Source organism: Rhinichthys klamathensis, unplaced genomic scaffold, assembly GCF_029890125.1.
Source record: "Rhinichthys klamathensis goyatoka isolate OS25496 unplaced genomic scaffold, OSU_Roscu_1.1 h1tg000243l_1, whole genome shotgun sequence".
Taxonomy (NCBI): Eukaryota; Metazoa; Chordata; class Actinopteri; order Cypriniformes; family Leuciscidae; genus Rhinichthys; species Rhinichthys klamathensis.
The window spans coordinates 103,024-130,076 of NW_026606765.1; the positions used below are offsets into that span (position 1 = coordinate 103,024).

At 42.7% G+C, this 27,053-nt stretch overlaps 1 protein-coding gene across 3 annotated transcripts in view; it reads left to right on the top strand.

Moving 5' to 3' along the window:
- The first annotated feature begins 1,021 nt into the window (after nucleotides 1-1,021).
- The window catches only part of mindy4b (MINDY family member 4B), a 30,217-nt gene continuing 4,185 nt past the window's right edge, over nucleotides 1,022-27,053 (top strand). Inside the window, exons 1-6 of one of the 3 annotated variants that reach the window (XM_056266019.1) lie at nucleotides 1,023-1,210; nucleotides 6,868-6,962; nucleotides 7,039-7,066; nucleotides 9,463-9,639; nucleotides 24,686-24,805; nucleotides 26,855-26,949. In XM_056266019.1, the coding sequence (XP_056121994.1) occupies nucleotides 6,868-6,962; nucleotides 7,039-7,066; nucleotides 9,463-9,639; nucleotides 24,686-24,805; nucleotides 26,855-26,949 (515 nt within the window). In that variant the 5' untranslated portion in view covers nucleotides 1,023-1,210. Of the gene's footprint in view, nucleotides 1,211-6,867; nucleotides 6,963-7,038; nucleotides 7,067-8,138; nucleotides 8,578-9,462; nucleotides 9,640-24,685; nucleotides 24,806-26,854; nucleotides 26,950-27,053 lie in introns of those variants that run through there. The other 2 variants (XM_056266021.1, XM_056266020.1) reach the window with 2 other exon arrangements.

Sequence of the window (27,053 nt, forward strand, 5' to 3'; positions counted from 1 at the left end):
ACACATACAGAAGAGAGACACATCTCTGATGGGCATTTAAACATGTAATTAACATCTAGTTGTTCAGTTCGGTTGCGCACACACTTTTTTGTAAATGCGGTTGTCACTACCTACATTTTTCTTAAGTTAATTTGGTTGTAGAATGCGGTGGTCACTCCCGTAAATTACTGAACCGTGTTCAGAACAGGATTAATCACTAAAAGGTGAACTGACAACCGAATTTAACTGCAGTGTGTACGTGGTCATTGCTATTGATTTATCCCTTATTAGATAATCAATATGGTGTTACTGTTTTCATTAACTCTTCTACGTTTAACTACTAATAGGTTATTCAATGATATTATTAATCTATTTGCATTTTCTTTTTCATGAATGGCTAATTCTTACTTGTGTTATAGGCCTATGTGTTTATACACTCACATTGTGCAAATGTGCCACATTAATGATAACAAAATGTTTAATGGATCAGTTGTCGGTGTGTATACGATGAAATATTCTCAAATGGTATTCCTAAACTGTGTTTTTACACGATTTTAAGTCAATTAAAAATCATAATAATTAAATGTAATTAAAATACTGTACATTACTTTTAGTTATTTGACATACAGTACTCATTAGTTGTGATTATTGGGATATAGAATGAGAGGGGCCAAAAATACAACAAAAAAATGTTTTTAAATACTCAATTATGGTATGCATAGATATGCTGTATCAATTCTGAGACACTCTTTTTCATCGTTGTTATGGGAGGACAGATTTTCCGGTCACTATGAATCCTGTGCCTTTATTCAAAATAAAATTGTACGAACTAGTTTCAGTTTTTCTTTATAACGTATTGCTTTGTATTTGTACTGTATAAACAAAGAAGAATGACAGTTTTGTAAATAGTTTACATTTTATGAACACAGAATGTATTTGGGAGGTTTGAAGCCTCCAGAAACAATACAGTGAAAGAGGAGAAAGACAGCATTTACGAGCACAGCTTTGTTACCACAGAATTCAAAGCAACAGAAAAGAAACAAAGTACTCCACCTGCTGCCAGGAAACTGTAAAATGAAAGGAGGCTTTCTGTCATGTTGTCAAGCCATGTGTCTGTCCACCTCCTGAATATAAAGTGTCGGCTATATAAGTAATGTTTTGGTGAGGTCGTTCACACTGAGGTTTGAGCTATTGTCAGAGTTTAAAGGATTTTCGCCAGCCAAGCTGTCTGGTAAAGAAGAGATAAGGTAGGCTTTTCAAACATCTGGCCTTGCAGTGTCGATGAAATGCAGTAATGGCAGGAAGAACTGTGCTGGTCTTGTGGTTTTCTGGCAGATATAGGTTGACCTAATTTTTAAGCGAATCTGTCATTTATTTACTTTTTACAGAGTACAAACTCAAAGGAAATATATTTAAATTAAAGCAGGACAGGATTCACAGCATAACCTCTTGTTCGAAATTATTTTAAAAAGTTGGTAACACTAAATTTGTTTTTGTTAACAAGATTAATAAATGCTGTAAGAATATATTGCTCATAGTTAGTTCATGTTATTAATTAATGTTACAAAATGAGACCTTATTGTAAAGTGTTACCAAAAAACTTTCAATGAAAAACACAAATCGGATAGACAGAGTGAATTCAGCCATGATTTAATTGTTTTTTAATGTTTATTTTGATTTACTAACTTATGTTTCAGAATAAGCTGAAACAAATGCTAATAACTACATAATTTGTTGCCTTACAAATATTCCAAGTTTTCAACATATATGTTATATCTGTTTCACTTGTTTTTACATTTAGTGCAATAGCAAAAAACATGACCTCTCAATCTCTTCACACATCACAGCTTTATTTCCGGAACACAGTCATATTTGTCTCGGTTGGTTAACTCACGTGGCGCGTCGACACACGCAACCACACACTTGCCTGCAGACATTTTTTCCCGAGCAAGCAAAAGGAAGCGAGCGAAAAGTACTGTGTGGGACTATTTCAGCAGAAAGGGCGACGAATTTACCTGCTATTATTAGTAAGTTAGAATGTAACACTATTATTAGTAATGAAACAGAAGAATTGTGAATGATTTAAGTAGCCTACCACATATTAAATCAGGTGTTAATGAGCTCAATTAGATAATTCGCTAAAGTGGCATCAGCGGTTTTGTTGGACGAGTTCGTATCTAGAAACGACGAGGATTTTAAGACCTTTTTTATTAAACGTACTTTTGCTGTAAAAAGTAATGAAATGGGTTTTTTTTTTTTTTTTTTTTTTTTACAACAATACTAACATTAGCCTACGTAGTAACGCGGACATGTTGCTGGCTGTATGTTTGAGGAATTGACGATTCTGCGGCCGATCGTTTCGGGTTAAGCGCAAGTAATGCTGTTCCGGGCAGTTTTTTGAGCACGTAAATCACGACTTCAAACCACGACTCACGACTTTGTCACGTTCCAGGCCAGTCACGCCAAACTACCTGAGCGCAAGGAATTGTGGTAGCTAGATGTAAACACACCATAGTTGTTTTGTATGGTTTCGCGGGCGATGTGACGTCAGAGCTCGTAACTTGGAGTACATCGATCTAGTACGAGTTCACGGGTGGGAAGTCACGGGTTTGACTGCAGTTCCAGTGCACTTTCACGGGTATAAGGTTGGGAAAACACGGGTAAAAGGTTGCCTGGAACGCGGCATTAGTCACCAGTTAACCAAATAGACTCATGGGGTTAACACGGACACCAGTTACCGGCGTCTTGACCACGGTCCCATGCACCACCACCCTGTACTGAAACACCTGCTATATCTAATTACCACAACCTAAATAGTGCACAAACAAAAGTAGCCTCCTACTACTCGATAGGGCCTACTCTATTCTATAACTATTAAAAGTGTACAGTAGGGGTGAATTCAGGTAGAGTGGGACATCAGGTTGAGTGGGACACTAAGCTTTTGGGTACTGTAAAGGGTTAATTTTGTAAGCCAATCACAACAATTGTTACTGTGTTGTAGCTGAATGTCTATTGGATATGAAATAAAGGTTGTGATAGGTGTGACATCACAGATGTGGTCAGGTTGTTATTTTGCAAATTGCTTGACTCCTGGGACCTCATGGTAAGCCACCCGGCAAGTGTAAATCTATTTTAGAATAATAAGGTTGATAATTCTGTCACTTATGATGTATCAATAACACTTTTGCTTTTACAGACATTTATACTATCTGTGTATTGGAGATTAATAACAATGAGCATCTAACTGTTAAAAATATTTATGAAAATTAGATTCACAGCACTGTCCCACTCAACCTGACAGTGTTAGGTTGAGTGGGACAGTGCATTTCAGGTTGAGTGGGACAGTTTTTAGGGCTAATGCTATCAAACACAGTGCAGCCATTTCATGAACAAAAGATAACATTTTAAAGGTATAAGTAATAATAATGTGTCTGAATATAAAATTTTAGGTTGGTAACTTCAATACACAAGATAGCACCCATACAGAGAGGAGAGGGACAGTCAGAGAGAGACAGAAGAAACCGATACAGGACAGAACAGGGCAATACAGAAAAGGAAAAGACAGCAAAGTAGGAAAGGAAGAAAACTAAACCAGTGGAGTGAAGAGAGAATGGCGGGGGCTATTGAAGAATATGAGCAGGAGGTGACTGAAGGACACAAACCAAAATTAAGGTTTTTAGCCAGGGCATGGAACATCCCAAAATCAACACTGTAACGGCAAGTGAAAGGGCTGGTGAGTGGCTACCGCCATGCCTCAGGTAAGAGCCCCCTGCCCAGTGGCGTAGACAGGGGAGGGGCCATGGGGGCACTGGCCCCTCCTGAAAACTGATTGGCCCCCCGGTGTGCCCCCACCCTTCTACTTGTCTGTCATTCAAAAATTCAAATCATAATCTTTCAGTTTGTAGTAGAATAATTCATGATTCCGCGTCGCGATGCTTCTCAAGGAGGACCAAGAATAGCAAGCTAGAGCTTTTTCTATTTCTTTTTCATTTTTTTTTGACCCAGCGCCAATATTTCCGCCCGTGTTCTCTGATTTGTTACTTAGACTTGAGTGAACTAACATTCAGCCAATCACAGCGCGAAGCATCTATTGGGCGCGTCTGCCATGTGCTTCAAATTTGTTGCTCTTGCGAATTTTCGTGTTCGTTTAGTTGCAGTTTGGCCGTCTAATGTATTCCATGCATGCACCCCAGAAAAAAAGCAGAGGACGATTACATCATTGTTTTGACACACACTGTAAGTATAATGTGTTACAGTATGTCGCGATGACATGAATCATACGTAAAGTTTCCTTATTATGATTTAACCTACTCCTGTAACGCAGTAAGACGTGTAAGACAACAGTATGGACCTCGTCGCGCCGGATTGTGTCGAGTGTGTGTTAAATGCTCTCTTACTTGTTGCTTTGGATAAAAGCGTCTGTTAAATGAGACATAACAGATTATTCCCAGCAGGCACACAACGTCATAAGACGTTGATATTTGGTTAAATTTTAGTTGCGACGTCGGGTGACCAAAATTCAATGTAAATTCAACATCTAATGTCAATGTTAAATTGATGTCCAATACCGAATACATTGATTTAGGTTTTATTGATATATTTTTATAAAATGTCTGTTGTAGCCTATAAAATTACTGTAGGCTAGATGTAATCTGTATACTACTCATTGAACACTTTGTTTTGTTCAACTGTTAAGAAGTAAGATAAAAGTTATTTTTCAAGTGCAGTTTAACTGAAATATTGTAAATATCATAAAATATCTTTATTTCATAAAAATAAAGTATAGATGTCCACAGTTGTCTGAAAGTCCCAAGTCCTGCAATATTTTTTTTATTTCGAGTATGATTTCACAAAAATAGGTTGCTGTAAGCTATCATGGCATGTTCCCAAAATTGGCACTTAGGGTGCTGTAAAATGCCAATTGCTATTCCATCTAGAATTTATTATTATGAACATCACCTTTCAGTCCCTCCAGAAAAACGCGATTATGCGATCGCATGATTCAATGCATAATCAGCCAAAGTCATTTATGCGGGCCCTTGCGGGGGCATTTTTTCAAATACGCCGCACTTTTGCCGTATAAATTGCCGATTTCTACGCAAAATATGCGGGGCTTGTGTGATTTCATAATCCCCGCATTTTTGTTGCAAAAAAGAAAGTCACATATATCTTAGCAGAAAGTTGAAAAATGTTGCGTTTACTTCACACAAGAGCAGCCATTTCCCCCTGTTGCCATGGGAACGTTATGAAGTGACGTAATTACGCGACATGAACATCATTGAAAAGCTGTAAAACAGGAAACATTTTTTCATATTTTATTTATTCATTTTTACAGAAGTTGTAGCATATTCCCTTTGTAAAGCTACAGAACTTGTTTGACTCATCAGTGTTTTGTAAGTTTGAGCCATGTGTTTATTAAGGTCTGAAATAAAACAAAATGAAATATTCCAGCACTTTCTGTGATGTAGTATGCTTGCTTATCATAGGAAGTAATAAGAAATAGCTCTTTACATTAAGATAGTAGCCTAGTGAGAACAGGGTGTTAGGGAATCACTTTTTCTCTCTTTTTCATCAAACCGCAGTTTTTGCAAGTTCCCGCAATTTCATCACATAAAATTGCATAAATATCCTGCATATTCCATCGCCGCATAATCAAGGATTTAAAAAAGATTTATTAAATTTTTATTACAGTTATATGAATTCATTAATTGTGTAATTATTATATGAATGATTAATATAATTATGCATTTATATAAATAAGGCTGTTTTATTATTATTTGTGAGTTGTACACTAATACATTGGATTATTTTATTTATTACAGTTTTTCTTTCACTTTTGTAAAGTGAAAAGTTAATATAAATTGTATTTTATTGTTTTGATTTTGAGCAGTGAATAACTGCTATTAAAAGATAATAGGGTATCACTGTTTATTGCTGATTTTAAAGCTTACTGAACTTGAAATGATTTGGATATCTACAGTTCTACATAAATACACAACATACGAATGGCCCCTCTGTAATAATTGTGGCCCCTCTTGTGCCCCCCAGTTGAAAAAATCCTAGAATCGCCCCTGCCCCTGCCCTCAGCTCAGGCTGAGAAGGAATTGGCAAGCCTTGTTAAACTATTAGCTGAAAGGGGGTTCCCTCTGGAACGCAGTGATATACGGAGTATTGCGTTCCAGTACGCCAAAATTAATGGCATCCCTGTTTTTTTAAGCAGACAAAAAGAAACCAAAAACAACCAAAGTGCATAAGCCTGCTGGTGTCCGCCCCAAAAAGCTGCCGTTCCTCCCCTACAAACAGTTCAGGGAACACTTAATTGGAATTGGGGTTGTATTTCTCATGTTCATTTTAACCATAAAATAGTGTCCCACTTTCCCTAACAAAGTGTCCCAGTCAACCTGATTGCTTCCAGTTTGGTGAAGAGGGTGCCAGATGGTGTTTAAAGATGAACAGTTTGTTAATAAATACATAAATTGGGAAAATTTCACCATAGTGGCCTTCATTACAATCTATTTAAACAAAACACATACAATTTTACAACATTCTAACTGATTGTTTAAAATGCAATTTACCAAAAATTGTCCCACTTTACCTGACTTCACCCTAGGCTATCCAATCATGCACATTAACGCGCTCACAAGGACTGAGCGCAACGGAACTGAACGGTGTTCTCGAGAGACGTGTTTTGTTGACCCGCCGTGTTAAAACACGATGCTCAGAGAAAAACGCCAGAACGCGTTCGGTCTGTACGCAACCGGGCGATTGTCTCACTTATTTATTCTTTTGTTGTGTGAACCCGGGGGAGCCGTGAGACTGTTTGACCTGGAATCCTAGTGAACTCGAGTCAGGAAAGTGACTTGAAGCGATGTTTCCTGTCACCTGCAGATGAACGCTGATGTGGACGCGAGCGGTGAACTGAATGAAATCCTCCAGCAGATCGCGGAAATGGATAAATGGAGAGAAATCTTTAACTCCCGCGGGTAGGGTAGGACACGCGCGGGCTCTCTCTCCTTCTGCTGCCCAGAGAATATCCATTAACCTGTTTTTACCTTACAGGTTGGACTTGCAACAAGGCTATGTTAAAGTAAGTCTGCCGTTGTTTGTTGTTTTCTATTTCTAATAGACGTCATACACAGGATGCCTTATTGGCGTGACTGGTGAATTTCGTTTACGCTAAGCGTTTCGTTTTCTACGGCAAGCGGTTTACAAAATGACACATTTGTCATCATTTATTCCCCCCTAATGTCATTTCAGATAGTTATGACTTGCCTTTCTGAAACAAAAAGAAAAAGTTTGAAGATGTAGCCAATCTTTCCCATGCATTAATTGATGGTGACTGAAGATGTCAAGCAAAAAGAAATATCAACATAAAAGTGTTTCTCAAAGTATAAGGTTTTCTTAAAGTAATGTAGCCTACATTATTTCAGTAACTGTAATAAGTTATTAAACGTTGTTCTAATAAGTTATGTGGTTTTTAACCTGTTCTCAACGTTAGCACAAAACATTGTTCATGGAAAGCTTTTTTTTTTACATTTTGTTTGGTAACACTTTATTTTAAAATGACATACTACATGTAGGCTACTTACTATAGTAAGAACAGCAAATTATGTATAATAATTACAAGTAATCCTAAACTCTATACATGTAAATAATATTACTCCGTACTTATTTGAGTAGGCTACAATGGAATTGTCACTTTAAAATAAAGTGTAAACCTTTATTTAGAGAACATTTCAAAGGAACGTTCCCATAATGTTTGCAAAATGATAAAAGGGAATGTTCCATTCCCTTAACGTTTGCATACCAAGACAAAAAAAAAAACGTTTTTTAAAAACTGGACGTTCAGAACATTCAGAAATAACATTTTCATAACTTAATGGGATGTTAGCAAAACGTTTTTAGAACATTTTTGTAAGCTGGGATGGTATACATTGGAATATAAATGACATTCTATGAAATGTAGCCTCTTTTCTTTGAGAGAGAAAAAAAGTAATGCATTTTTAAAATGGCACAAGTGTTAGGAAATGATGACAGAATTTTGTTTTTGGGGTGAACTGTTCCTTTTAAACATTTAAAAATGTGTCTTAATACTTGTGTTCTGATACATTCTGTTGTGCTCCATGCAGTTGGTTTTTAATGCAGAACGTATCTGTGTGAATATCCCCTAAGTCTTGCAATCGGAAATGTAACGTACCCTGTGTCAACGTCCTTCTCATGTGGTTCCGTGTGATTTTTCCATAATTGATACTGCCGACACTGTGCTCTCAGGTGGCTGCATGTCATTTCTCCCATGACATGCAGTCAGCCAATCAGACGAGTGTATGCATGTGCCTTTGTGACTGCCATCCTCTCAACAAACTCAGTCTCGCAGACTGGAGGAGAGCTGTGTGGGTTTGGTACCACATTAACTGGAAGGCATCTTACTGGGCATGTTGTTAATGCCATGTGCGAAATCGAATCTGCATGCAATAGTACAGTGCATGTAAAGCAGTCATGACGGATTATCAGGACCTTCTGCAAACCATCAAGAGTTTGCAGCACTCCAGACTGAGCTACATAGAGCTTCTTCAAGAGGAAGTGAAGAGAAGCCAAGACGTGAGTTCAGATCCGTTGATGCTCATTCACCTGGTATCAGCATTTTCCTAAGATTAGTAACTCTGTGCTTTCGGGATTTCTGTTAATATTGAAGTTTAATATGAAGTGTGCTCACAGTTCAGGAGGAGGGTGAGAATGGAAAGAGAAAGCAAGAAGACATTAATATACACTACTGGTCAAAAGTTGTAAAAAAAATATTGTTGTTTTTAAAGAACTCTCTTATGCTAACCAAGGCTGCATTTATTTGAACAAAAAATACAGTAAAAACCATAATATTGTAAAATAGTATTACAATTTGAAAATAACAGATTTCTATTTGAATATGTTTTAAAATGTAATTTATTCCTGTGATCAAAGCTGAATTTTAAGCATATGTACGATTTTATTTTTTTATTTTTTTACAACAAACGCATATTTTTATTACGCAAGGACACATTAAAGTGATCAAAAGTAGCAGTGATAAAATTGATAATGTTACAAAAGTGATTTCTGTTCAAAAAGCAGTTTTCCCCCATCTTTCTATTTATCAAAGAATCCTGAAAAAAATAAATAAACATGTATCACCATTTCCACAAAAATAACTGTTTTCAACATTGATAACAATCAGAAATGTTTCTTGAACAGCAAATCATCATAATAAAATGATTTCTGAAGGATAATGTGACTGGAGTAATGATGCAGCTTTGCAATACAGGAAAATTTTTTGATATTTTAAAACAGATTCAAATAGAAAATTGTTCTTTTAAATTGTAATAATATTTTACAATATTACAGTTTTTACTGTATTTTTGATCAAATAAATGCAGCTTTGGTGAGTATGAGATACTTAACTTGATTCAAAAACGTAAAAAATCGGAATGTTTCCGCTCTTCATCACGTGTATAGAGACCTAGTGAGAAGATCAAAGCTGATGAGGACAGTGACGATTCATCCAGACCTGCCACCTCGGCCCATCACGTCAGTGCACCAAACAACCTGTTCACAGTGCCGTACTCCATTCCTCAAACCCTCGCAGTGTCTCCAAGTCTGGGTGGGCAACCGGTGTCACCAGAGCTGGCGGTGGTGAGTTGTGGAACATGACCCTGTCACTTGACCCTCGCTCTCTTGCCTGCCATGTGTCTCACAACAGACTTGTGCTGTGTGTGTGTGTGTGTGTGTGTGTGTGTGTGTGCGCATGTACCGAAGACAAAAGACGGGATATAGACTCGTGACTTATTTATTAGGACTTTAAGCAATAGATCGGGTTATTGTGGGCGTTTTAGAATAAACAATCACCACTGGTCTAAAGTTTGGAGTAATTAAGATTTTTTTAATGTTTTTGAAAGATGTCTCATCAAATCGGTATATTAGAATGATTTCTGAAGGATCATGTGACACTGAAGACTCGACTAATGATGCTGAAAATTCAGCTTCGTTCACGGGAATAAATTACATTTTGAAATATATTGAAAATGAAAACAGTTCTTTAAAATTGTAAAAATATTTCACATTATTAATGTTTTTACTGTATTTTTGATAAATGAAATGCAGCCTAATTGGCAAAAGATGATTTAAACATCTTTATTATTTCACAATTTTGACCGGTAGTGTATAGTGATAACTACTGCTTATTCCGCTTTGGCAGATATATAACATCGGTGAAACTTGGGGGTGGGCTATTTTGAATTTGGCCAGAAAGTACCCTATAACCTTTAAATATGTTAAATATTTTCTTCACCTTTTCTTCAAAAATCCATAAAATATATGAAGAAAAAAAATAGATATTTAAATTAAATAATTATATTACAAAATGCGTTTCAGTGGCTGAATCTGCGTGTTGATTTTCGGGGGTTGTGTTAGCATTCCTCCATTGGCTCAATATATAAGATTTATATATTTGTGTCCAAAGCCATTCAAACCCTTAAAAACAGAGTTATATGACTGAACATCTTCAGCCGCATACATCCTTTAGATCTTCACAGAGTTTTCAGTTAAAGGTGCAGTAAGCGATTTATGAGAAACACTCTTGATATTTGAAATCAGCCCAAACAAACACACCCCTCCCTTTATTGCTCCGCCTCTAAAATGAATGAACATGAATTGTAAGAGTGGATGACTGTTTATCATAGTTGAAGCGAAGCAAAATAATGCTTTGTGAAAAACAAAGAGAAGATGATGAATGAATGACAAGTAAGAACAAAAAATGAACATACAGTACACGAGTATCTACAAGAGCAAGAGTTGGTTGTTAGTCGCCAGCAGCACAGCAGCTCCAGACAAACAATGACACTCCAAACTGTCCTGTTACTATAGCTAACATCTGTGAAACACAGCAAAACGTCTCAGGTTACGTATGTAACCCTGGTTCCCTGAGAGGGAACGAGACGCTGCGTTTGAGACGCGGTGGGAACGCTCTGCGTGATTGCGTCATGAAGCACGTGTAAAATCAGTCCAATGGAAGCCCGATACGTCATGGGTGACGTCATAGACCAGGAAACTATAAAGCACCCTTGAAAACAGACCGCGACAGCTTCTGAAAAAGTCTGAAGCAAGTCGATCAGGGCATGCAGGAAGTATGGTAGGCAAACGCAGCGTCTCGTTCCCTCTCAGGGAACCAGGGTTACATACGTAACCTGAGACGTTCCCTTTCAAGGGAACTTCGAGCTGCGTTTGAGACGCGGTGGGAACCCCATACCAACTACGCCATAGTGACAAATGCCCGTTCTGTGTGAAGTCCTTGCGCACACTAAGAAGCAAGCAACCTCGCCCCAGGAGTGGAGAGGTCAAGGTCATAAAACCTGACAAATGTATATGGAGAGGACCAACCTGCCGCATTACAAATGCCAAGAAGGGAAACTCCCGAAATTAAGGCCGTAGAGGCCGCCATACTCCTTGTAGAATGGGCCCGTACAGCCATAGGTGAAAGCTGACCGGCCGCTTCATAAGCCAATGATATAGCCTCGACTATCCATTTGCTCATAACCTGTTTAGATGCAGGGCACCCTCTTCTGAGTGACCCAAACATACAAATAACTGCTCTGACTTACGCCACAGGGCAGCTCTGTGAACGTAGGCATCCAATGCCCGAACTGGACATAACAGGTTCAGTTGTTCCTGATCTGGGGTATTAAAAGGTGGAGGATAAAAGGCCTGCAACACTATTGGGCCCCCAACATTAACTGGGACCTTAGGAATATAACCCGGTCTAGGGTATAGAAATGCTTTCACCATACCAGGTGCAAATTCCAGACATGACGGAGCAACCGACAGGGCATGCAAATCTCCAATTCTCTTGATAGATGAAATAGCAAGGAGAAATAAAGCTTTCAAAGTGAGGAATTTTTCTGAAACCTCTTCAATAGGCTCGAAGGGAGCCAGAGCCAGACCCTCAAGTACAATGGCTAAATCCCAAGCCGGTGCTCTAGAGTGCAGTGCAGGTCTCAACCTCAATGTACCACGGAGAAAACGAGTAATCAGAGGATCTCTCCCAATAGAAGTACCCCCCAGAGGGGTATGATAGGCCGAAATAGCCGCCACATAAACTTTTAAGGTGGAAGGAGATAATCCAGCAGAGAAACGGTCTTGCAGAAAATCGAGAACTGAACCAACAGGGCAGTTAACAGGATCTAACTGACGCTCACCACACCAGGTGGAGAATAATTTCCATTACAGTGCATACAGTCTTCTCGTGGAAGGAGCTCTGGAATGGAGAATGTCTCAACGACCTCAGTCGAGAGACTGGATTCTATGAGCCTGGCCCCCTCAGAGGCCAGGCCCACAGTTTCCACAACTCCGGTCGAGGGTGAAATATCGTGCCCCCTGCCTGGGACAGCAGGTCCCTCCTGAACGGAATCTCCATGGGAGAGCCGTCCAGAAGAGACAGAGTCCGAGAACCAAACTCGAGTCGGCCAGTATGGGGCTACTAGTAGCAGATGAGCCCCTTCCCGGCGAACCCTCTCCAGAACCTCCGGGAGCATAGATATCGGGGGAAATGCGTACAGGTGCAGCCTCGGCCACACCTGCACCATCGCATCCAGTCCGAGAAGAGCTGGCTGCGTGAGGGGGAACCATATAGAGCAATGCGTTGTACAAACGATGTGAAAGGTCGACTTGACTTTAGTTAGACCAAAGTTCTCCCTAAGAAGCTCCACCACCTCGGGGTGAAGTCTCCAATCCCCTGGGCCTCAGCCCCTGCCTCAACAGGATATCTGCTCTGATATACGAGACCATCAGTGTGTTGTCCGCCATTCGCCGAGCAACCACTCATGATCGCCCCCACTTGTGAGGGAAGCATCCGTCGATAGCAATATGCGTCGACAAGAAGCCCCCAACACTGGGCCTGGGCGAGGAACCAAGGTTCTTCCACATGACCGAAGCACGAAGGCATAGCCGCGTGACCTTGATCATGCGAAAACGTATTTCCCCTCGGAGAAAACCCCTTGATCCTGAGCCACCACTGCAGGGGTCTCATGAACAGAAGGCCAAAAGTAATACGTTGGACGCAACTGCCATGAGACCCACCCGTCTGAAACTGTTTCACAGTGAGTGACTGGCCTAGATATACCCCATTACGGCTGTAAGAATTGCTACACCTAGAAAAGTGGTCCTCAGAGCACACTCTTCTTGGCGTTGAGAGGCAACCCCAACATCCTTAATGAGACAGAACGACATCTCGATGCCGAACTGCCATAAACTCAGATTGAGCTAGGAACAACCAATCATTGATGTAGTATAATACGCGAATGCCCTGGAGTCTCAGAAGAGCCAGAGCTGCATCCACGCATACTGTAAAGGTGTGGGGTAATAACCTAGGCCGAATGGAAGAACCCGATAATGGTATGCTTCGCCCCCGAAAGCAAACCTCAGGAACCTCCCTCATCCTCTTTCGGAAACAATGAAGTAATGGCTGTCTGCTGGGAGGAGGAACCCCTTCTACAGCTCCTTTTGCAGAAGTGACAGTACTTCCTGCTCCATAACCAAAGCCTGCTCGGGGTCCACCAATGAGAGGAGGATCCCTAGAAATCTGGGCGAACGAGAACCGAACTGAATTCTGAAACCCTTTTCTATAGTGTGCAGGACCCACTGAGAAATATGTGGCAGTAGTTTCCACGCTGCCAGAAATTTACTAGGGGAACCAGTCTCTCAAGACTGGCCTCTGGATTTGTTTGAACAGTCACTACGGCGCCCTGAAGCGGCGAACCGGCAGGGAACAACCGAACTGACCATTCTACGACCCTCCTCGGAGGATCGTATGGGGATGCTGACACCTCGGTGCCCTGAACGGCGAACCGGCAGGGAACAACCGAACTGACAGCGCTGTAACCCTCCTCAAAGAGTTGCACCCCAGAGGAAAAACGATTTCTCAAAACCGTCCCTTGGTTGAACAGTCACTACGGTGCCCTGAAGCGGCGAACCGGCAGGGAACAACCGAACTGACCGCTCTACGATCCTCCTCGGAGGATCGTATGGGGACGCTGACACCTCGGTGCCCTGAACGGCGAACCGGCAGGGAACAACCGAACTGGCAGCGCTGCGACCCTCCTCAGAGAGTCGCACCCCAGAGGTCGCCGAGGAGAAAAGATTTCTCAAAACCATCCCTGCCCCGGAGGAGCCCTCAGAAGCCTGATAGCCTCGTTTTCTTGCGACAGGACTTCTTGTCTAAGCTTTATTAGAGATGATGACAGTCCTCAGATCTTGCCTACCTCTAACTAGCTTAATTCCTACGACCCTCCTCGGAGGATCGTTGAAAAAAGCAGGCACTTCGGCGCCCTGAAACGGCGAACCGGCAGGGAAACCGAACTGACTGCTCTTCTTTTTTCTTATTTGAAGGCTCGTTTGGGGACACTGACACCTTGGTGCCCTGAAACGGCGAACCGGCAGGGAAACCGAACTGGCAGTACTGCGACCCTCCTCAGAGAGTCGCACCCCAAAGGGCGCTGAGGAGAAACGATTTCTCAAAACCGTCCCTACCCCAGAGGGGACCACCCTTAGAAGCCTGATCGCCTCGGCGTCAGGGCTTCTTCTTTGTCAAAGCTATTTTAGAGATAAAACAGTCCTCAGATCTTGCATGTCTCTAACTGGCTAGACTGCGACCGCCACCCAGGTACCCCTCAATTGCGGAGGAGCCCGAATGGCGACGCTCTGTTTTGCACTTTGTGCTGAGAGGAGCATAATAGGCCGTCTCAGGAACATTAGATTGGTGAGGAAGAAACCTCTGGAACGCCGCTGAATGGTTTATTTCTTAGTTTTCTTGAAAGCGGAGCGTCCAGAAGAACAGACATAATTATATCTTTATTTTCCTTTATCTTTATATCAGAAAAAACTTATATATATATATACATATATATCACTCTGCGGCCACCAGCAGGAAACAACCGAACTGGCAGCGCTGCGACCCTCCCCAGAGAGTCGCCCCTCACATTCATCCATGTCCTTATATACTCTACCCACCAGCGCTGCCTAATAAAAATGTATTCATTATTAAGATGGCTGGTGGGTAACGTTAATAACGATAACGCCGACTCGGGAGAGAGAAAGCTCGCAAGCGTCTCTTTAACCCGAGGCAATGTCATACTATGATACTTAATACCCAAACATTACTATAGTCAGACATCTGGGGATTAAACACATAAAATACAAACCGGTTTATTCCACGATCTCGACACCTCAGTGTGGAGATAGGGAAAAACCACAGTCCCCGACGAGGAGGCTGAGATACAGAGTTTTTCTGTTTTAAGATACAGTTCATCTAACAAACTCTTCTTTATTTTCAATCTCATAATGTTCAGCTGGCCAGTAAATATTTAACTGGCAACAGCACTAGATAAAACCTCCTTTTTTTTCTTTAAAAAAGCTCCTCTTTATTCAACAGAGTTATGAGCTGGAAAATGTATTCATTGAAAACTCAAACATCTGCCTTTTTATAAAGATTTGTATTTGTTTTGTTCTCTTTCTTTTTAAACAAAACACTAACGATACCAATTCCTCGGAACTGGAAATCGCAGCACACTAGATCTGGCATGTGAAAGCTGAGAAAGGGCGGAGCCCGTCCCAACCCCCGCTGTCAGATCCGTTTTCGAACCCCGAAATACGAGCCGTCTCCGAGCCTCGGCAACAGAGAGACCCGCTCGGGGAACGCGAACCGAACCGTCCTCCTCGAAGAACGCCCGGCGGGAGCGGAGCGTCCTCACGGACAGCTTCTCGCAATGCACAGTCAGATCCCTCGAGAAATGACTGTTGCATGCTCCACTCCCAAACAGCAACAAAAAGCTGATGTGTGTCCCCACCCGTGATGTAACGAGGGCAGGGAACAACACAACGTCTATAATATTGCTTTGCTCGCCATAATGATAGATAGTGATATATATATATTGGGCTTGACAAACAACAATAAATAGACAAGGACAGAATCACAGAGAGCGCTTGCTGAAGACAACAGAAGCTGTCGCGGTCTGTTTTCAAGGGTGCTTTATAGTTTCCTGGTCTATGACGTCACCCATGACGTATCGGGCTTCCATTGGACTGATTTTACACGTGCTTCATGACGCAATCACGCAGAGCGTTCCCACCGCGTCTCAAACGCAGCTCGAAGTTCCCTTGAAAGGGAACCAATGTTACTCGCGTATAGAGCAGAAACAAAGCATCAGCTTCTGTTTTCAGGCCCTCCTGCTTAGGTCTCTCGAGCGCTGGAAAGCTTTTCTAATATTAACACTAAAGCTCTTGCCTGATCATATTCATAATGCTTCTTTTTCCAGTGATATTCCTCTGAGCTTTTCTCTTTTGTAATGTCTCTCAGCCATGTCTTCCCCTACAGTCTTTCTTCAAATCTCCCTCTCCCTCACTCGCTTTCCTCCCCCATCATGAGTGACACGCCCCCTACTGCTGATTGGCTACAAGTGTGTTGTGGTGCTCGGTCTGAACCACTTTCAACAGCGTTTCTCAGAAATCGCTGACTGCACCTTTAACGCTTCTTAAAGGGTTAGTTCACCCAAAAATGAAAATTATGTCAGACTCTCCCTCATGTCGTCCCAAGCCCGTAAGACCTCAATTCATCTTCGGAACACAGTTTAAGATATTTTAGATTCCTCCACGACAGAACCGGAAGAGAATACAATGCTGAATAAAGTCGTAGTTTTTGTTATTTTTGGACCAAAATGTATTTTCGATGCTTCAAAACACTCTAACTAACCCACTGATGTCACATGGACTACTTTGATGATGTCTCTATTTCCTTTCTGGACAAGGACAGTATACCGTACATACATTTTCAATGGAGGGACAGAAAGCTCTCGGACTAAATCTAAAATATCTTAAACTGTGTTCCGAAGGTGAACGGAGGTCTTACGGGCTTGGGACGACATGAGGGTGAGTCATTAATGACATAATTTTCATTTTTGGGTGAACTAACCCTTTAAGTCTTGTCTAAATTGGATAGGAGATAGGGGCTTTTCTTTTGCAGCTCCTCGTCTCTGGAACAGTTTACCTCTCTATATTAGATCCTGTACCACTCTTGATGCTTTTAAATCTCACCTAAAGAATCATCTCTATTCACTTGCGTTTCACTGTTTAATTTCTGTATGTATTTGTTGTGTACTTGGTCTCATGTTCTTAAGGTGTATGAACAGTTGGGTCCTGGGGCCAGTTGCATAAACGTCTTGGGGAGAGGTTGCGTTAGACTTTCTCATTGTCCGTCAAGAGGGACATGGTCGTTAAAATGAGTTCATATTCTATTATTACCCTTACCCGTCATATTAATTTTAATATTTTAATAAGACTTCAAATAGCTTTTGTTTTCATTCATATTTTAATCATTTACTGACAGGACGAGCATAGAGGCTAGAATATTAATTTATTTATTAACAGAACGGATGAACAAAAACTGTGTGAAATTTCGTGTTTTCTGCGCCGACAATGGAGGCAATTATAACATGTCATTTTGTGCCTGAACAGGGAGATATAAACAACGCAATATATTACAAACTATAATTTCGACTAAAATAACTACATAGCGTAAAAAATGAACTGAACTAAATTTAATCGATGCTCTGTAGGCCTATCTGCTCGAATCTTCCTCCAGGTCCGCATCGACTTAAACTGGGTACTCACCTGAGCGTAATCAAACTCAAGAGAAACTGATGCAGAGGGGATTGTCATTACATTTTGCGTCTTTGCCTAGGAAAGACGACTTCTCGTGACAGTTTTAATTTTGTTCTGGAGGCTGAAACCGCGCTCTGCTGCCACACTGGAGACCAAAATTACTAGCGCCACTTCAGTATAGGTTTTGTAGGGTTTTTTTTTACCAGGGAAGTGATCAGAAGTTTTCAGGACTCTCTGAATGTGGGATTCCCCAATCCTGCAGCATGCGCTCCTGCACCAGTATCTGCTGTTGATCATCCACAGCGCTATTTACGATCATTGCTATAGCCTCCTCCGTCTGACTGACCGTCTCGTGGTGGGTGTACGCTTGTGCACTGTTCAGGTTTGGACACCCAGCAGACAGTAAGAGGTAGCCTAGAAATCTAGACGCACCCTAGCGGCAGCAAAAATTATTTTGCAGCAAAGTGTGGTCTAGCAACTCTCCGTTGGCTTTTCAAGCTGGAAAAACCAAGCTCTGGTCAGGCCAATCACATCGTGTATAGAGTTGGTGGGCGGGCTTAAAGGGGTCATATAATGGTACATGCACTTTTACAAGTTGATTGTACTGAAATGTGTGTTGGTAGTGCCTGTACACAACCATCATATAATGATAAAAATCCATCCAGTGGTTTTGTTTTAATCTCCTTATATGTTTTCCCCTGCCTCAAATCGAGCCGTTCGTTTTTGTGACGTCAATAAAACGGACGCCCCTCCCACGATTGTTGATTGACGGGAGCGTTTCAACACAGACCCGCCCTCGCACATGAGGTAGCTGTCAATCATAGTCTGCGCGGCGCGGACCGGACCAGCGCGGTCATTGTTGATGTGCTGGAGCACTGTCTATGAGCAGAATGGCGTCTAAGCGATTGTGGTGTTCTGTTCTTGGGTGCAATAACGAACACAGTCATTTTAATGTTCCTAAATCCGAACCGCTGAAGACGCAGTGGCTGAGTTTTGTTTTCGAAGGGAATATTCCACACGAGCAACGTCAATGCTTTCATGTTTGCGCGAATCATTTCACACACCAGACTGCTTTATAAACGAGGGTCAGTATAAAGCTGGATTTGCTAAGAAGCTTTGCTAAAAAGGATCGGTACCAGATATTCGTGTTCCTGCTGAACCTCCAGAAGAACGGAAGTGAGTGTAACGTTTTATTAAACTTTATATTAATATATTAATCTTTGCAAATCGCTAGCTGCATGCTTCACAATGAATGCGTCTAAGGTTTACACTCAGTCAGGGTACATTACGGTATGTTTTCTATGTATGACGTTCTCAATATAATTCATAATTCCACGTTTATACTGAACAACGCGTTATGGTTATTGTGTTATTGTGTTACAAACGGTGTACGCACAGAACAGAGGGGCGGGGTGAGCGCAGCTCATGATCATTTAAAGGCATATGCACTGAAACGGCGTGCTGAAAACAGAGCTGTTTTTGACCAGGTAAAATAAGTGTTTTCTTACAATACTAATGAGAATTTTTAATTAAAGTATATTACAAACTTTTCATTTAGACCCTAAAGAATCATATTAGCTTGTACAAAAATGGCATTATATGACCCCTTTAACAATGACGACAGAGATGTGACGGTTCCGCGTGATTTCCATAGGTGATTGATTTCCCTGCTAACGTTACTTGAAAACAAAGAAGATGCTGCTGGCGAACAGCGGTCTTTCGAATCGGATTTGGCCGCGACTCTGGAGGACTTGGAGTTAAGAGAACGTCACTTAAGTCATTCTTAAAAAAGGAAGATGTGTTCGGAGTTTTGACGATCGGATACAGCAAAAGTTTAATATACCAACTAGCTCCGCTGGTGGAAAAACGCATGGGACTCACTCATCCACAGCCGTTCGTTGCTCTGGTTGGATTTAGCGCTGTCCTATTGCGTGCTGAGGGATATTGAAAGACAACCGTTTATCCCGCCCCTCGGATTGAGGTATGCCAATTGTGAGTTCCCAGACCTAACATCTTGATGTAGGTCTGGCTTGCCAGGCTAAGTAAGAGGTGTATTAGGTTAGGATATAGGCGGCTTGGGGTGTTTGTATTTGGCATATGCAACACAACCTTAAACCGTGTTTTTAACGCCTCGTACCAGCAGCAGCCTGTGATTTTTCGACATTTTGACCATTGCCACACTCTGGTGGACCACCCGGTGTGGCTATGGCTACATTTGTGATCATTCAAAGCTGATTTCTGCATAGTCGTGACGTGCACCCTCGGACAAATTCGTTACTCATTTTCTACAGATGTTGCAGAACATTTTGCCACCTTCCCTCCTCAGCCACATGACCTGCTCCTGCTCCTGCTCCTACTGAACCCAATACTCCCTCCTGACCTCCTTGCTGCCGCTTGGTTACCCCGCAACAGCTGTCGGTGACTGATACATGTTGCCTATTCATCCTTCATCCTCCACTCTTTTTTTCACCTCATACCTGCAAACTTGTCGCTTTTCTTGGTCAATTGGGTCATTTACGTGAATCGTGTAGAACCGGAGAGTTTTTTTTTTGAGGGAGGGGGGGGGGGGGGGGGGCGGGGCCATTTTTCCTGCCGACCAAAATTTCATTATTTCGAATGTAGGCGCGTTGCGCGTGGTAAGCGCCCTCATAATCCCCCGGAGACACCACAACATTGCCCAACATCAAATGGCAAACGTAATGCAAGCGGAACGAAACTGCTCGTTATTGTGTGGTTGACGGACCGTTTATCAGTTTGGACCAATGCAGCGCGAGCCGATCTTGATCAAGCGACACCGTTACTACACAGCGCTAATAAGAGATCCAGTAAAGGAAGCATTTGAATTTGCCACTGAAGTAATAACATCACATTTCTCCATTAACATCACTTCACTCCTCCTTGAACTGCCACCTTAATGTGGTGGAGGGGTTTGAGTACCCGAATGACCCTAGGAGCTATGTTGTCTGGGGCTATATGCCCCTGGTAGGGTCTCCCAAGGCAAACAGGTCCTAGGCGACGGGTCAGACTAAGAGCGGTTCAAAAACCCCTTATGATGCACAACAATACAAGGACTGTGACGTCGCCCGGTATGGCGCAGCCGGGGCCCCACCCTGGAGCCAGGCCCGGGGTTGGGGCTCGTATGCGAGCGCCTGGTGGCCGGGCCTCTCCCCACGGGGTCCGGCCGGGCTCAGCCCGAAGGAGCGACGTGGGACCGCCTTCCCGTGGGCTCACCACCTGCTGGAAGAGCCGTAAGGGGCCGGTGCAGAGAGGATCGGGCGGCAGTCGAAGGCGGGGGCCTCGACGACCCGATCCCTGGACACGGAAACTAGCCTTAGGGACGTGGAACATCACCTCGCTGGCGGGGAAGGAGCCTGAGATCGTGCGTGAGGTTGAGAGGTTCCGACTAGAGATAGTCGGGATCACCTCTACGCATGGCTTGGGCTCTGGAACCACACTCCTTGAGAGAGGATGGACTCTTCACCACTCTGGAGTTGCCCATGGTGAGAGGCGACGGGCTGGTGTGGGTTTGCTTATAGCCCCCCAGCTCAGCCGCCATGTGCTGGAGTTTACCCCGGTGAACGAGAGGGTCGTTTCCCTGCGCCTACGGGTCGGGGATAGGTCTCTCACTGTCGTGTGTGCCTACGGGCCGAACGGCAGTGCAGAGTACCCGGCCTTCTTGGGGTCTCTGGGAGGAGTGCTGGAAAGTGCTCCGACTGGGGACTCCGTCGTTCTACTGGGGGACTTCAACGCTCACGTGGGCAGCGACAGTGACACCTGGAGGGGCGTGATTGGGAGGAACGGCCCCCCCGACCTGAACCCGAGCGGTGTTCAGTTATTGGACTTCTGTGCTAGTTACAGTTTGTCCATAACGAACACCATGTTCAAGCATAAGGGTGTCCATCAGTGCACGTGGCACCAGGACACCCTAGGTCGTAGGTCGATGATCGACTTTGTGGTCGTTTCATCTGACCTGCGGCCGTATGTCTTGGACACTCGGGTGAAGAGAGGGGCGGAGCTGTCAACTGATCACCACCTGGTGGTGAGTTGGATCCGATGGCGGGGGAGGAAGCTGGACAGACACGGCAGACCCAAGCGTACTGTAAGGGTTTGCTGGGAACGTTTGGCCGAATCTCCTGTCAGAGAGATCTTCAACTCCCACCTCCGGCAGAGCCACGACCGGATCCCGAGGGAGGCTGGAGATATTGAGTCTGAGTGGACCATGTTCTCCGCCTCCATTGTCGAAGCGGCGGCTCGGAGCTGTGGCCGCAAGGTCTCCGGTGCCTGTCGAGGCGGCAATCCCCGAACCCGGTGGTGGACACCGGAAGTAAAGGATGCCGTCAAGCTGAAGAAGGAGTCCTATCGGGCCTGGTTGGCTTGTGGGACTCCTGAGGCAGCTGACAGGTACCGGCAGGCCAAGCGGACTGCAGCCCGGGTGGTTGTGGAGGCAAAAACTCGGGCCTGGGAGGAGTTCGGTGAGGCCATGGAGAAGGACTATCGGCTGGCCTCGAAGAGATTCTGGCAAACTGTCCGGCGCCTCAGGAGAGGGAAACAGTGCCCTACCAACGCTGTTTACAGTGGAGGTGGGCAGCTGTTGACCTCAACTGGGGATGTCGTCGGACGGTGGAAGGAATACTTCGAGGATCTCCTCAATCCCGCCGTCACGTCTTCTATTGAGGAAGCAGAGGCTGAGGGCTCAGAGGTGGACTCGTCCATCACCGTAGCTGAGGTCACCGAGGTAGTCAAGAAACTCCTCGGTGGCAAGGCACCGGGGGTGGATGAGATCCGCCCTGAGTACCTCAAGTCTCTGGATGTTGTGGGGCTGTCTTGGCTGACACGCCTCTGCAGCATCGCGTGGCGGTCGGGGACAGTGCCTCTGGGATGGCAGACCGGGGTGGTGGTCCCTCTTTTTAAGAAGGGGGACCGGAGGGTGTGTTCCAACTACAGGGGGATCACACTTCTCAGCCTCCCTGGGAAAGTCTATGCCAGGGTACTGGAGAGGAGAATACGGCCGATAGTGGAACCTCGGATTCAGGAGGAACAGTGCGGTTTTCGTCCAGGCCGTGGAACACTGGACCAGCTCTATACCCTCTACAGGGTGCTGGAGGGTTCATGGGAGTTTGCCCAACCAGTCCACATGTGCTTTGTGGATTTGGAGAAGGCATTCGACTGTGTCCCCCGAGGCGGCCTGTGGAGGGTGCTCCGGGAGTATGGGGTCCCGGGTCCTTTGCTAAGGGCTGTCCGGTCCCTGTATGACCGAAGCAGGAGCTTGGTTCGCATTGCCGGTAGTAAGTCAGACTTCTTCCCGGTGCATGTTGGACTCCGGCAGGGCTGCCCTTTGTCGCCGGTTCTGTTCATAATTTTTATGGACAGAATTTCTAGGCGCAGCCAGGGGCCGGAGGGTGTCAGGTTTGGGGACCACGCGATTTCGTCTCTGCTCTTTGCGGATGATGTTGTCGTGTTGGCCCCCTCACACCAGGACCTTCAGCATGCACTGGGACGGTTTGCAGCCGAGTGTGAAGCGGCTGGGATGAGAATCAGCGCCTCCAAATCCGAGGCCATGGTCCTCAGTCGGAAAAGGGCGGCTTGCTCACTTCAGGTTGGTGGAGAGATCCTTCCTCAAGTGGAGGAGTTTAAGTATCTTGGGGTTTTGTTCACGAGTGAGGGAAGGATGGAACGGGAGATTGACAGACGGATCGGTGCAGCTTCTGCAGTAATGCGGTCGATGTACCGGTCTGTTGTGGTGAAGAAAGAGCTGAGCCGTAAGGCAAAGCTCTCGATTTACCGGTCAATCTACGTTCCTACTCTCACCTATGGTCATGAGCTTTGGGTCATGACCGAAAGGACAAGATCCCGGATACAGGCGGCCGAAATGAGCTTTCTCCGCAGGGTGGCTGGGCGATCCCTTAGAGATAGGGTGAGAAGCTCGGTCACTCGGGAGGAGCTCAGAGTAGAGCCGCTGCTCCTCCACATCGAGAGGGGTCAGCTGAGGTGGCTCGGGCATCTGTTTCGGATGCCTCCTGGACGCCTTCCCGGGGAGGCGTTCCGGGCACGTCCCACTGGGAGGAGACCCCGGGGAAGACCTAGGACACGCTGGAGAGACTATGTCTCCCGGCTGGCCTGGGAACGCCTCGGTGTCCCCCCGGAAGAGCTGGAGGAAGTGTCCAGGGAGAGGGAAGTCTGGGCATCTCTGCTTAGACTGCTGCCCCCGCGACCCGGCCCCGGATAAGCGGAAGAAGATGAATGGATGGATGGATTTCTCCGTTATTAACGGATCAAACAGCGCTGACGTGGAAACAATGAAGAAACATTGTGCCATGAATGAACTATTCAGTGTCCACAGATCAGCAACATTCACCATGAGTTTACTGTAGTAACACTACTAACTGTAACCATGGGAGTTTGGCAGGAATAGTCGGCTATAATGCTTTCAAGTAACATTACGTCGGTTTTATTTTGACATTATGAATACAATTGCTGCCCTCAAATGTTAATCTGAACTAAAATAAACCTTTGTTTATAACTACTACAATATAACATTTCATTTTGTCCAAGGAGCTGTTTTGTTTTATAAGCTCCAAAGAAGAGTCAATTATAGCTCCAGAATTGCTCAAAGTAAAAAAATATATAATACGTTATAATGTTAGTTTTAATTAAAAAAAGAATAAAAAAAATTAAATCAAGGAAATGACAAAAAACCTAAAACCTAAACAGTAATTTCTAACAACATAGGGCTATTTAGATAGGGCTATTGGCGAGTATGTTGTTTTAGGCTAATACACCAACAGCAAATTTGTGTAAATGACTTAAAGTTATGAACAGTCTTAAAGAAAAAAAAAGGACTAACTTGTAAGACTAGTCTAAGCTGTTTATGCAAAGCACTTTGGCCAACATGTGCGGTTTTTAAATGTGCTATATAAATGAATGTGATTATGATTTGTATCCTAAATAAATAACTACATTTACTATATTTTTAAAAAATATTTTTAAAATGATTATTATTTTGACATTTCATTTTGCTTTATCACTCATACAGAGTTTAAGAAGTATTTTATTTGGGAACACCTTCCATATATTCAGCTACGAGTGGAAGAAATCATTCTTCAAGTTTCGTGAGCCTTTCTCTGATACGGCATATGCTCTGGAGACTGAGAGGGTGAGTATGAGATTGAACTTTTTCTGTCATTATCAGCCATCGCTTATTGTCATAGTTTTGGCTATAAACCACTGGGAACTGGTAGGATATTGTTTTTAAAACATTCAGATGTTTCATTCATTGATGAAGACACAAATGTGCACCTTTCTCATTAAATGTGTTAGTGAGGTGAAAGTGTATGCTTAGAAAAAATGCCAAATGAAAAACATCATGAAACAAAATTGGACGACTTCTTATGATGAAAATGGTTAAAGGAATAGATATTGAGATATTGTCTACACAAATTAAGAATTAATTTCCACAACGTATTAATTCATGGCCACATTTCATTAATAAGTTCACTCTTCAAATCATATCCGCATTGTAGAAAATTGTTCTCTCGTTTTTAATTTAGTAAAATCATGGCCAATCGTGACATGTGCAGGGCTTTGTACTAAAAAAGAACATTGTACATAATATTTATAATATTTTGTTAAAAAAAATCCACTTTCAAATAAATCCAGGTACTGTTGGTTAACATTGTAAAAAAAAAAGTATACAATTTTTATTGCGGAAATAATATACTTTAAAAGAATATGAAATGAAACCTTCCTACACTTAAGTGCATGTTATTTACAATGAAATAAAAATAGATTATAGTTTAAATTTATATTAAACGCAGTTTGAACTTAAGAGTGTTCAGAAGTGCTTTCCTGCTAATGCTGGAAATGGAAAAAGACTTCTAGTAAAGCACAGACTTGAGACGGTTGATGATCACTTATGTATGATCACGTTAATAAAGTTACTCCCCCTTTGCCAGAACCGCAAGTTATATCAGTGAAGAAGGGTTGTGTTACGAGCTTTAGTAGATCACTTCTTTTCATGGTGAAGCCATGACTCAGTATGTTTCTGATTGATTAGCCCGACACCATTGTCTGAAACTGCATCACTTCCCGCCACTTCATTATTGTATAATGAGCTTGAAATGTTGCCACTTTCTTAACCACAGATCATTGGTACGCTAAGTAAATATGTTTCCCATTATCCTCAGGTAGTGAAGTGTGGCGCGTGTCATTCATTAGCAGATTACACACTGATACTACACGAAAGCACAATATACAAAGAGCCCTCCGGCAACTGATTCAAGATCAGCTTTCTCCATCAAACCATTACAAAATAAAATAAAAAAACTCTTACATTCCTTATGAAATGGTTCATAAACTGAACACTTAATGTTGCATATTAAACCTGTTATCGAAAGAATTCTCTTATGCTCACCAAGTATGCATTTACTTGATGAAATAAATTCAGTGAGATATTACATTTCAGCGCTTTTCTATTTTCATATATTTTAAATGTAATTTATTCCCTTGATGGTATACGTCACATGATCCTTCAGAAATCATTCTAAAATGCTGATTCGCCGCTCAAGAAAAAAAATCGTATCACCGTTGAATAAAGTTTTTGTGGCTTTTTTGTGAATACACATATTTCCAGGATTCTTTGATGAAGAGAAAGTTCAAAAGAACAAACATAAATCTGCTGTAATATTGTAAATATTGTCACTTTCGATCAATTTAATGCATCATTGCTGATTAAAAGTATTCTCATTTTAAAAATGGGAAAAAAAAAGTTATAAAGTGAACTTTTTCTACCAAAATTGAAAATGCTGTGATTTAGTCACTTTCAGGTCCCATATGAATTTAGAAGTTAGGCAGAATATTTGCACTTAAAAAAAAAAAAAATTATCTGTATTGGATGTTGACCACGGGTTTGTGATGACATGAGAAAAATAAATAACAAAATGCACAATTTTGCCTGAAATATCCCTTTAAATATATAAAACGCGTACTTTATAAAAACGTGTAAGTGTACACACAGTTTTAACTATGGCTTTTGGATGAATTATATTCATGTTTGTTGTAGTTTATCATTAATATGAAAATATCCTGCATTCTGAAAAGGCAATTACATTTAAATGAATTTATCATGTAGAAATTACTCACTAACATAGATAATTTGTTAGAGAACTGTACAAAATGTGAGCCCAGACAGTGTTTTCTCTGGCAGGGAGGAGCCAGTGCTATTCAGATGGTGGTTCAGGCTCATATTATTAAACGCCTGCTCTTCAACCAGCCAGGGAACTCCGCGTGCACAATGCAGAGGTTTGTCGTTGTCGTCAAGTTTGTATCTTTTTGTATGGAATAAAATTATAGCAGAGGGGAAGATTTCCGATTTTCAACTTGGATTCTCTCTCTCTCTCTCTCTC